Source organism: Euphorbia lathyris, chromosome 1 (assembly GCF_963576675.1).
Source record: "Euphorbia lathyris chromosome 1, ddEupLath1.1, whole genome shotgun sequence".
In the NCBI taxonomy this organism is placed as follows: domain Eukaryota; kingdom Viridiplantae; phylum Streptophyta; class Magnoliopsida; order Malpighiales; family Euphorbiaceae; genus Euphorbia; species Euphorbia lathyris.
In genome coordinates this window covers 104,071,265-104,084,167 of record NC_088910.1, presented here as the reverse complement: position 1 = coordinate 104,084,167, position 12,903 = coordinate 104,071,265, and the positions used below count along the sequence as shown (strand labels likewise).

The window sequence follows — 12,903 nt, the reverse complement described above, 5'->3', positions numbered from 1 at the left end:
ATTTGTTCTGGCGGGCCACCACCATATAGGTAAATTATTTCTTCTTCTTTTTTGAAATCTAGGTAAATTCTTTTTCTTTTTTCTAAATTAAAATTAGGTTTATTTTTTCAGGGTTTTAAATTTATGAAATTAATTTAGGGGCTTAAAATAGGTACATTTTCTGATATTATATGAATTTAATTTAGAGGTTTTTAATTTATAAAATTAATTCGGGATCTCGAAGATTAAGTTTGCCACCTATCGAGAGCTAATCCGGTGTAAAAAAAATAGGTACATTTTCTCGTATTATAGTATATATAACGAGTACTTTGTAGTATTTATTTAGCAATACAATTAAAATTTTGTATACTTTGATTTTACTTTTTCATATATGCATGATTTTTTTTTTTTTTTGTAATGTTGGGCTAAAATTAGCCCTCCCTATTTGGAAATCCTGGATCCGCCACTGTCTGGAATGCCAGTCCAATTGGGTGGCTGCCCGTAATCTTAGAAAAATTGTTGTTCTGCCGGAACGGCCTGTGATCTGCTCGAAGTGGCATCGCCCTCCTCACGGACTGGTTTGCTGCAATGTTGATATTGCGTTTTTTGCAGCAGCTGGAAAAACTGGATCTGCTACTGTTCTTAGATCAGATGAGGGGCGCTTTTTGTCTGCTTGGGTTAAGACTCTGTTGAATGCACTTAATTGGATTAAATCGGCTGGTTTTGAGCAAGTGATTTTGGAATCAGATTCGTTAACTGTTGTTCAAGCAGTTAATTCTTCTCTACCAGACGAAAGCGAGTTTGGTGATATCATTGCTCAGTGTAAATCTCTACTCAGTCTCAATAACGGTTTCTCGGTCCGTTTTGTCCAACATTTAGCTAACGGTTTAGCTGATGCTTTTGCTCGGTTTTCCTGTTTACATGCTATTCCTTTTATTTATGATGTTATTCCGATTGTAATCTCTTCTAGTTTGTTGAACTTTTGACCGATTGTGGCTCATTAATCTATTTTGTTTTCAAAAAAAAAATATTGGATATATATATATTCAAACTTTAGAAAAAAAAAATTAATTATTTCCTTGAAATAATTTTGGACAGTTCTAATTAAAAAAAAAAAAAGTTTAGCATCACTCGTATCACCTTTGCAGACACTCGACTCGACTTGTCAGCTCTCTTAATTGCATTTACATGTCAAAATCAAACCTTCACAATAACTAATGGAAAAGTGTTTTCCAATTACCCTTCAAATACGTTTAACAGGTTTTAATCAAAATGTCCAACTCATCCTTTAATGAAAAACGCCTCAGCTGTAGGTTGATGGAAGACTTGACGCCTTCAAAGTTTACCGCTTCTATTGCTTCCATGCCACTCCCTAAATTGCTTTGTTTTTCTACAATCATTTCTTTCATGCAAATGATAATACCTTGCCTTGGTTATATATATAGCCTTCACCTTCGCCAAATAATATGGCAAAACTCAGCCAACCTGCAACTGTTTCTTATGGTTCCATGTTGGACACATGTAACTTTTACGTTGCAAACCTAACAAGATTATCCATCACCGACGGGGATTTTCCCCAACCGAAATAGAGAATCCTTATTTATTTTCTTGATGGAGGTAGGGATGGGAAAAATATTTCCCCAACCGAAATAGAGAATCCTCATTTATTTTCTTGATGGAGGTAGGGATGGAAAAAAAAAATCCCCAACCGAAATAGAGAATCCTCATTTATTTTCTTGATGGAGGTAGGGATGGGAAAAAAAATTCCCCAAAGATAGAGACGGGGACGAGAACCTCTCTCCCCACCATAAGGGGATTCCAAAATTTGTAATTTGTATGGAATTAATAGATGTTTAGTTTTAGATTTAGTACACTGATGTATAAATACTGCAGAATTTTAAATCACTAAAGAATATATTATAAAAGGCATGATTCATTAAATGAAAGACCCTAGCCGAATAGTTAGAGATGCCACAAGCAAAGATCATATAGCCTAATTGACTGCAAGTTGAATAAGCTATGACCCTCTTAGAATTTAAACAATTGAGAATAGAGATCCCCACGGGATCCTATCCGTGTGGAGATGAGGATGGAGGTGATATTTTTTCCATTTTATAAATGAGAATAGGGATGAAGATTCCCATCTAGACGTTGATGGGAGAAGCAATCCCCATCTCACACGCCCTATTTGCAACCTAGTAATTGTTCTTGTTGGTAGCAACTATATTCATCCATGTGAGAGCTTCAAAGATATATTATAGAAAGTTCATATTACTACTCAAATCAAAGATTAAACAGAATATCACAGCCACAATTATGAGTAATCAAATCCAAAGACTTGGCTCTAAAGTTTAAGGGAAAAACTATTGTCTGCTAACAACATACCAAATCAATGATGGCTGGACAAACTGAAAGCAAAACCATTTAAAAGGAACTCGGATCAGACTTAAAACCACCAATGTCAAGATGCATCTTAGGTTTTCTTGGAAACAGCAATTACATTAAAGTTGAGAGAGTCCGGGTTTTTCTGAATCATTTCCCGAATGACCTTAGCTGCATCCTGTTATGTAACAGAATATCACCAAATTTATAAGACTGGCTGCATGCACATCATATAAAATGTAAAGAATAAAGAAATTGCTGCCACATTAATGGTTTGAACCCCCACCAAGCAACCTCAAAGGTAAGAATCTTCAAGTTCGATCCAAAGGCAAGTGAAACAACATAAAGTTTTTTGGTTGCTTACCCTACTCTAAGTCTCGGAATATATTTCAGCCTGATCATCTAACATGGACTACATTCATCTTATATTTGGGCTCAATTCAATTCAATTGAGTCGAATCTCTGCAGAAGTGGCCAATGTCACTTCAATTTTATTCAATTTTCATTATCTCATTAAAATCTTCATTTTTGCTATCTTTGGAGCCACAAAGACTATAAAAGAAGGGAAAAGAAATGCTTAAGAGTTTCAGATATTTACTTGCAATAAGCTGGAAGGTGAGGATGCACCATGCAATATGGGTCCTGACTTTCTTCCATCTAGCTCAAAAAGCTCACCTACACATAGAATAACCAATTTCACAAGGGAAGAATATTGTAGCTTCAGTTCTGATTTTTGCTTACAATTCTTAATCTAAAAGGGACTAAATCAATTATCAGAATTTTTTTACCTTCCACACATGTGAAGCAGATAAAATGAGTGTCCACATTATCTGTAGCCTGCACAAACAAATATTGGTAAGAAATAAAGCAAGTGCTTTACCAGAAAAAGTAAAGCAAGCACTGCCACGTCACAGCATTGGTCATTCACTTGATCAGCATCAGCAAGAACTAAAAAAGAGCACATGAATAATCCTCAGTCATCATCCTTAATGACGATCATAGCTCTGTTATCAGGTATTAGCATCTCAGTCCTGTCTTAAATTTCACATCTCATCAGCTTAATTTCATACAGATTCACTAGCTGTTATCCTTGTCATTCAATATTTCCATCAAAATCCAAAGATCAGAATTAGCTGTCCTGTCCCAACCCTAGAACAATAATCTGCACAATCACTTTACTAATTCACTACCCTCCCGGTAGTATGGTAGAAAAGTTAATTATATTTTGAACCATTAGAATATCCTCCTCCATTGCCCCACCTTAGTTTGCTTGAGTTTACTAATCTGCATACCATTATGCTGATTTTTTTGTTCAATTCATTTGGAGTGGCATCAACAAAAACTTTACAGTCCCTCATCATCAAGAAAGACCAATAATAATGATTATTTATGTTATCCAAGTACCACATAAAACATAGAATACCATATCCATTCTCACCAACTTCCAGACTTCCCCAATATAAAATCATTTCAACGTAACTTTACCAGTCAAATTCCCTGACATGGAAACATATTTTTTAACTCCAGCAAAATCCAATACTATACTGTTGAGTGCCTCATTGTCAGAGATCATAAAATGGGAATCTATTACCGATGAACGGGAAGGATTACTCTTGAGGCATATATGTACCTATAAAATTAGACTTCAAAGGTAGAATATGCTCATAATCTATGTTGCATGGAAACGGACACCAGGAAACATTATTTCTAATAGGAAACGGAAACGTGGGGGAACCATGTAAATATTAAAAATACAGGGATATATTTATAAATATTAAAAGTATAATAATAAAAAAGTTGGTATTTATACTCTACAAATGATTACAACAATGAGCACAAAATAGGAATAATTAGAATTTGTGGAATAAAAATATCATCAATTAAGAAGTTCTAGCTAAAGAGAAGTTCCAATTAGCTAGAATCATAGTCGGAATTGGAATTGGATTGTCTTGCCGGCGGAAACAGTTTCCTAAGCCAAACGTTTCCTATTTTCAATATTTACAAAAAAGCGCCTGCAAACCTGTCATAGTGGTTTCCAGGAGTTTCTATTTCCAAAACAGACACAAAACGCAGAAATGCTACTAATAGGAGTTTCCGTGCAACATAGCTCATAATTGTACCCCATAATTCCTCTAATTTACATTTAATGAAAAGCTAAAACAGTCATAACTCATACCTCTGTTTCACCACCTGTAGCCGCTACAGAATGAGCAACTTCCATTTCTCTGTCATTTTCAAGAAATGCAGCACGCTGTACAAAATAAATGGATAAGAGAAAGATAAAGAAACAAAATTAAGCAACGATCAAATTAAAACTATCAGTATATTGTAGGGGCTTGGAATGAGGACTGCAGAAGGATCATAAACAAAAGGAAGAGAAGAAAACCTCCAGTGGATCCATCTTTGTAGTGGATTTGAAAAACCTATCCAAGAATGATCCCTCAACTGAAAATAATAAGTTAAATACCAAAATATAAGTGATAGTTATGTGATGGGAATTTTGAAATTAGTCTGTAATTGTACTGATAGATGCAGTGTGTGAGATGTATGTGCTTAGCCATAGCTGCAAGCCTTTTCCGGATCATCAACAACTCTAACAATCCCATTTGAAACAAGAAAACACCAATTATTTTGTTACACTACAAAATGCATGTTTTGGGGGCTTACATAACATCAGAAAGCCAAGCATAGATTGCATAGCCATCATCATTATTCTTGTCAATGGCTTCATGCATGTCCTATGGCTCTACTAAAGCAACATAATCTATCTGAGTGTTCAACAATTTCAAGATTTCAGATCTGATGTAAATCATTATGCACTTATTGCAGCCCATTTATGTAGTTCTTAATGCTACTATATCAGTAGTTTCTTTCTCTTTGCTTGACCCTCTTACCAATTGGTTGGTTCAGAAAGATGGAGTATGAAGGAGCCATATCCAAAATGAATACCACAAAAACTTACGAAGCTTGATCTTTGAAGTGATGTTTCCAACAGCATGAAGAAGCCCTATAGTTCCGCAGGCATTACCAACAGTTTGTTTCATGAAATAAACTTTACCACTAGGATCCTGTAGTCAGAAGATAGTATAGCATCATAATTATATGATCTACCATTGTGCATTTAATATAACATATGCAAATGATATTACAAACTACATAATGAGTCTCCAACACAAAGAGGAAAGAAATTGGATATATAGTATCTAAAACCAGTTTTCAAGGACTATTATATGTATCTCATTATCTACAAAATTTCAAGCTTTTAACCATACCTGTTTAACACCTTCCTGCAGCAATCTTTCTTCTTCACTCTGAAAAGACAGTTAACATATTCAGCAAATAGTACAATTCCATTAATAATCTCCTAACATAGGAAAAGCATGTTAAGTGCAGCATCTTAATCAAGCAACTATAACTAATGCAACTAAACTTAGCAAAGAAAAATTTGAGCCAATAGATCAGTTACACCGAAATACAAGAAACAAATATAACTAAACTTAGCAAAGAAAAATTACTTGAGCAAAAATACGAAACATAAAAGAATAGTTCGACACAAGAAGGAGGATAGAAAGAGGAAAAAAACAGAACAGAGAGTGAGTAAAGCATGTTCAAGGACCCCGCAACCATAGATGAGGAAAATAAACATAATTTATGAAACAGACCTTTGCAGTTAAAGGATAAAGAAACAGAACAGCAAGTACAGGCTTTGGAACCATTGCTAAGAGTTCCTCATCCAAGCCATAAACATCGTAACACTCAGCTTCACCCTCTGGAAGACCCAAGCCCCAAAGGAACTGCACAATGAAAAGTATCAATGAAGAGTCTAAACAAATTTATTCTTATAAATGCTAGAAACCAGTACAAACAGATGAGTAACTGAGGGGGGAAAACCTACTGATAAAAAGATTAATCTAATTGGAACGAAAAAAGAAAAGATAGTATTTCCTACATCAAAAGGCTCTCTCACTTATGCAGCAATTATCCAGTTCTATGTTACTATATTACCTTAATTTTTTAATGGAACTCCAATCTAAATCCTATTGATTAATTTTGCGATTCCCGTTATGTCCCAAACTTTACAAGCAGCCAAACACATCACAACAATAAAAAAAGGCAAACTAAATAGATAAACAAATAAAAAGCAGTACCGATAGACATCGAAGTAGGAACAAAAATCAACGAAGTGTTTAACCTAAGTATTAGGTCACGAAAAAGCAATCAAACAGAAGCAAAGCGAAAGCATTTGTTAAAGAATAAAAAAAGATTCTCTGAGATGTAGAGAACCTGGTTCATAACGTCTGGATTAGCTTCAAGAGGAAGCCACCGCTTAGCAGAGGAGCTCTCGTCGACAGTTGCCATCTTGTTTTTCACTAAGTTGCCTGAGATCGAAATTCAAAAACCAACAAAGAGACTGAAAACACAAGGAGTAAAGGAAGAGAATCGGGGGGAAATTGGCTCTTCGTTTGCTATAAAAAGGTTTTGGCTGGGTTTTAAACTTGAACAGCTACTCATCGAATCGCGACAAAAACCAAACGGCAAACTCGAAACGCCGCCGTATGGTTACTCAGCTATCTTTTCCGCCGCCTGTCCTTGGCCCCTTTAATTAGTGATGGCAATTAGTAATTTACCCGTGGTTATCCGGTACTATCCTATGCTAATGTGAATATTTGTGTATTCTGATTATCCGTGATAGGTATGGGATAGTTATGGAAATATCCCAATGTACTGGTACCAATTATCCATCATAAATCTTTTATATATTAAAAAAAGTTATTGTTTTTTTAGATGTAAGATGTTGAATTCAAACATCAAATCTTTTGTTTTTAACCATTGTGTGATACTACTAAACTATGTTATTTTTATTAATTATGATTCAATTTGTTTAATTTTTAAATTGATGATTTATTAAATTTATATTTTGTTAAATTTATAATATTTTTCGTCTGGTGCCTTCTATGGTTATTTTGTTTTTGACAAAGTACCATTACTTGGTGTGTTTTCACCATTGGATGGTGGATTAGAAAATTAATCCAATGGTGAAAACACACAAAGTAAGACTTACTTTGTTAAAAACAAAGTAAGCATAGCCTTTACCTTTTTCATCTATGTATTTGATATCGGACAATGAGCTTCTGATCACCTGAAAAGGAAGAAAACGGTCAGACAGGCGGCTGGAGACCGGCGAACCCTCTCCGATGTCTAAGTTAGTATTTGGATACATAACTTGAGAGCTATTTAGTGAAAGTAGTTAATAAAGAATTGTGTACCTGATTTCCTGATTTCTATGCTATTTATAAACATTAGTGTTTGTGCTTTTGTACACGTGTCAGCTCTTTATTGGCCCGGAACCTATATTTCCTCAATAAAGTGACTTGGGCGTGTTATTTGGAGTTCGAAGCTCTTTCCTCATGTCAATTTTGGAAAGGCCCTTCATAAAAGGTTGGGCTGGTCAGATATATGAAATAGTGGGCCTGGACTTATATACTTAAGCCCATTACACTATTTCGTGTCATATCACTATTGATTTTTAACAGGTAAGGGTATCCGTGAATTAAATGGGACGAGTATGAGATGCAAAAATTATACTCATTACGGTAATAGGACAAATACAGGTAAATGAAAAATAAATGGGTAAGAATTTGCGATTGATATTACCGAGAGTACTCTATCTATTGTCATCCCTATCCTTAATATTATTTTAAATGGATGACAGCCATATTTAACCCTCATATTTCAAACGAAGTGTAATTTTAGCCCAAACATATGAAATGGTACAAATTAAACCCTAGCATTTTCAAATCAAATCAATTTTAATTTTGCGCTATCGAAAATTTGAAAATACTTATTTTAGTGTTATTTAACTGTCGCATCGAACATTCCAAACAAGTTTATCGATAAATTGAACCAGTTTCGTACGTTTTTCATTGATTTTTTTTGTAACTATATTAATAGCACAATAAATATTTTAGAAGTCTTAACAGAATTTTTGTAATTTTATTAATAATACACTAAATATTTTAGACATAATTGATATTTGGAAGGTCTAAAGTCACAGTTAAATACAAGTCAAATCAGTTTTTCTAATTTTCGATAATGTATGACTAGAATTAATCTCGTTTGAAAACGTTAGAATTAAATTTTCATCATTTTATACGTTAATGTTAAATCTACACTTCTGTGAAAACATTAGAGAGATTGAATTTCTTTTTTGTTTCTTTTTTTATTAACTTCTTAATTTTTTTATTTTTTGGTCATTAACCCTTGATAAAAAAAATTGAATATAAAATTCGGTTAACATAATTTTATTTATTTCACATGCGTTCGAAATTTGTATGTTTAACCGTTTAAAAACAGTTTTTAATATGTGTAATATAACTTTAAAACAACGGTAAAAACATTATTTCAAAATGTAAAAGTAGATGAAATACATAATATCATTTTAAGTGAATTAGATTCACAACTAACTAATTCGACAAACAACAATGATAAAAATAAATAAATGACAACGAGTCTTATGTATCTAAATGAAAAAAATGATGACTTTTGTTTGAAAGAAAAAAAAAAACTTAATGCACCAAAAAAATGAAAAAGAATGGACCTCATAGTTTTTGCTCTTTTTTTTTAATTAATTACTATAATAATATCATATAAATGACCAACATAAATAGGACTGTAAATGAGTTGAGTATTCATGAACGGCTCGTGATCGGTTTGATAAAAGCTTGCTTTCGGTTCGGTTTGATTTATAAACCAACCGCTTATGAGCCTGATTTAGAGGTTTGATTCGTAAACGAGCCGAGGTTGAACAGGTCAAAACTCGACTCAAAAGCTCGTTCGCTCGGTTATAGGCTCGTAACAATTTTATGAACAATCTCGATTATAATATTTACAAATAGGTTTGATAAAAGTTCATGCACTATGACCCCGTTTGTTTGGGGAAAAATATTGTGTTCTGGAAAATTTTATGTAGGGAAAATATTGTGCAGGAAAATAAAATGTTTTTCTGTGTTTGGCAACAACACTGGAAAATATTTTCCAATCACTAAAAAACGTGAAAAACACAAAAAGAAACGTGAAAATTTGTTAAAACACAAAAAGTGAAAAAATGCGAAAATCACGAAAAGTAAAAAAATATTAAAAACATGGAAAACATGGAAAAAGTGGAAAATACGAAAAATGTGAAAAAAAATTAATGTTAAAAACACGAAAAACGTTTTTTTTTATATTTTTGCCATTTTTTGTACGTTTTCTTGTGTTATTAACGTTATTTTATTTTTTTGAATTTTTTCTTCATGTTTTCGTGTTTTCACATTTAGTTTTTTGGTTTTTCACATTTTCTTTTTTTTCGCGTTTTTTATTTTTCGTATTTTGTTATTTTTTCGTGTTATTCATGTTTTCATGTTTTTCGTATTTTTCACGTTTTTGTGTTTTAGCATTTTTTCTGTTTTCGTGTTTTTCGTATTTCTTCACATTTTTGTGTGTTTCACATATGTTCACATTTTCATGTTTTTTGCCGGTTTATTTTCATATTCTTGTGTTTTATAGCGTTTTCACATTATTCATGTTTCATATTTTTGTATTTTTACATCTTTTAACGTTTTTCCCATTTTTATCTAAACGCATATGTTTTAGGGAAAATGTTTTACCCTTTTTGAAAGGGGTAAAACATTTTCCATTATTTCTTCATTCCTTTTCCATTGACTTGCCACTTATTTTCCTTTGACTTGTTTTCCTGCCCAAACAAACACTGGAAAATAGGAAAAATATTTTCCTGCATAATATTTTCCCCCAAACAAACAAGGTCTATATAACATATTATTTGTATTTAATAATTATAATTTTGATATATTAAAAAATTCAACTTAGTAATATGTATTATTTAAATATATTCCATTGTCAGATTAAAAAGAGTCCAAGTAGAATTAGAAATACAATCCAAATCCGTACACCATAGTTTTTAAAGGTGAAAGGTGAGCCAAGCTGATAAAGGCAAAATATCGCCTCGAGGCGAGGTGAGATGACCGTCTCTCTCGCACATGAGGTGACAAACAGATTAGAAAAACACAAAAAAAAATATAACAAATTAACTAGGTTAACTAGTTTAAATTCTAAAGCTATAAAGCAAAATAAAACTTCTAGTCTGATAATAAGATCCTAATTCCTAATTGAAGAAAAAAACGGACTAACAACGGTGACAACAATAATACGGAATTGACCTTCGTTATTAATCATTTCCCGACTTAAATGAATCTATGAGGAAACTAATTAGTAGAGTAACAACCAAACACAACGAAGCAACACAAGTAATAAAATGGCAGCCACACAAACACAATGCACATGCACAATATTTATGTGGAAAACCCCATCAATGCAAAGAGTAAAAACCACGGGGACCGTAGTCTGCTTAAACCTTCCACTATATCAAATAATAATGGGTAATACACAAGTTCATCCCTAGATAACACTAGAGGCATACACAATCAACATATAATCTTGGAATTTTCCCTCAAGAAGTATGGAATCAATCATAACACAAAAGAAAAGAAGAACCTCAAACAAGTCACAAATCTGTCGACAATCTGCCCCTAGTACGAACTGCTCTTCCAAGCCTCCGAACGAGTCGCTCCCGTGAAAACAAGGGAACAGGTGTTAGGAAGCTTCTGTCCAAAATTCACGACGATCCAACGGTTCAATCTCCGGCTATGGGCAATTTCGTGTGGCTGGGTGGAATGGAAGAAAACAAATTTTCTCTTTCTCTGAAAATAGAGTTACAAAAACTCTCTTAAAACTTACCCTTATATACTGCTAGGGTTAAAGCATGAGTCTAACCCTAATTGGGCTCCTCATGGGTCAGAAAAGCCCAACACTAATAATATATCAAACATCATTATCTTACTAATACTTACATGCCTTGACTTCTTACACATGCTTCCGACAAGGATCCGTTCTCGTTTTCGCTTTCGATGTATTAGAATTACTAACCCTCACGTCCAAAAGCTTGCAAAATTTGAAAAATTAGAAACTAGTAACCTACTGTTTCATACACTTTCATACAGATTCATAAAATTTCATGCAATTTCATACTGTTTCACACACTTTGATAAATAACCTCTGTAAACTTTCATATACCATTTCATCAGTAACAGTGGTATAATCAACATAACTTTCATAAAAATCTCAAAAATTGGGCAACGTAACATTAGCGTCAATCATGATAACAGGCAAATAAAGAAGAAGGTAGAAAGAAGAGTAGAAATTTAGACAACATAATCGTAGCATCAGTAGGATGAAGAAATAAAAACAAAGGAAAAGAGTAAGAAAAGTAAAAGACCAGTACCTTAGAATGCAATGGAGTAGATCGATGATGATGGTTAGCCGGCTAAAGAAGATCGACGGTGGTTGTGATGAGATTTTTTTTTTTAATGAAAGAGTAGTTTCTATCTTTTTTTTTTTCTTCTTTTCTTTAACTTACCCAAACCATTCTTATTTTTATTTCACTGAACAGATATAAAAAAAAAAAAAAACTATGCTGCCTTAACTACCAGAGACTACCGCCCCTCACATGAGTTAGATGTAAGTGTTGTATGCGCTAGGCCATTCCTTTTGTATATTATACAAGGTGAATTTTGTATCCAAATGGCAGTTAATAATATATGTATTCATGTGAAATTATTTGTATTGTTTAATTACTTAATGAATATATATATACATACACTAGACCAAAGATTATTTACAAAGAGATAATATTATTAAGAGTTAATAATAATGAGATATATTTCTTTGGTGAAATAATAATCTTAAATGTTTCATAGTTGGTGGATAATGAATTGGACACTCATCCATCCTTAGACTATCACCTCTGTTTATTTTCTCAATTAGTATGAGATATTAATCAGAAACAGAAAATCTCATTCTGTTATGTTGATATCAGAATAAATATGTGGACATTCGAATAGGCGAATGGTTCGAACTGTGACGTTAGATAATAATTGCACAAAGGTTTACTCCTAGTCAACATAATTATTATCTAGGTCATCATAGTGCATATAGTCCTTTGACTTGAGGAAACATAGTCGTCTTGCGCAGGTAATTATAGTTTGTTCCTGCCATGTACTGGGATCTTAATTCTGGTAATCCGGCAGTGAATCTACATACCAACATGCTTCCGCTTCAAATCCTTCATTAGAGGCGGTCAACCAGGGGGGCTCCAGCCCCGGCCGGTCGCCCGAGAATTGTGATTTTTTTTTTTTTTAGTAATGGTGTCTCGTAATATTTTGGAGAGAATTATATTGACTCTATGTAATATTATATCAATGTTTAAAGGTAGATGAGATGGTTAATGATGCTTGCTTTTATTTTAGAGGTACAAAAAAATTTACCCAGCCCTAACGGGCTGAACTTTTGAATTTTTTTTTATTGATATGTTTGAGCCCCGGGCCATTCAGGGTCCTGGTTCCGCCACTGCGGTCGACTCTTGTTAATTGCATGCCTTCCAACACCAGAGGCACTGGAAGGATCTCTTAGGTAGCCTGTCGCCTCAGA

General features: G+C 33.4%; 1 protein-coding gene across 1 annotated transcript; it reads right to left on the bottom strand.

The window, feature by feature from the left end:
* Window positions 1-2,232: 2,232 nt before the first annotated feature.
* LOC136209759 (ubiquitin carboxyl-terminal hydrolase 3) lies at window positions 2,233-6,911 on the bottom strand. The gene is made up of 9 exons (XM_066001345.1): window positions 6,646-6,911; window positions 6,024-6,155; window positions 5,634-5,672; window positions 5,324-5,429; window positions 4,748-4,806; window positions 4,538-4,612; window positions 3,150-3,198; window positions 2,960-3,036; window positions 2,233-2,539 (listed from the first exon to the last, which is right to left on the bottom strand). The coding sequence occupies exons 1-9, from the start codon at window positions 6,718-6,720 to the stop codon at window positions 2,453-2,455; spliced, it is 699 nt and encodes a 232-aa protein (XP_065857417.1). The 5' UTR covers window positions 6,721-6,911; the 3' UTR covers window positions 2,233-2,452.
* Between the last annotated feature and the right edge of the window lie 5,992 nt (window positions 6,912-12,903).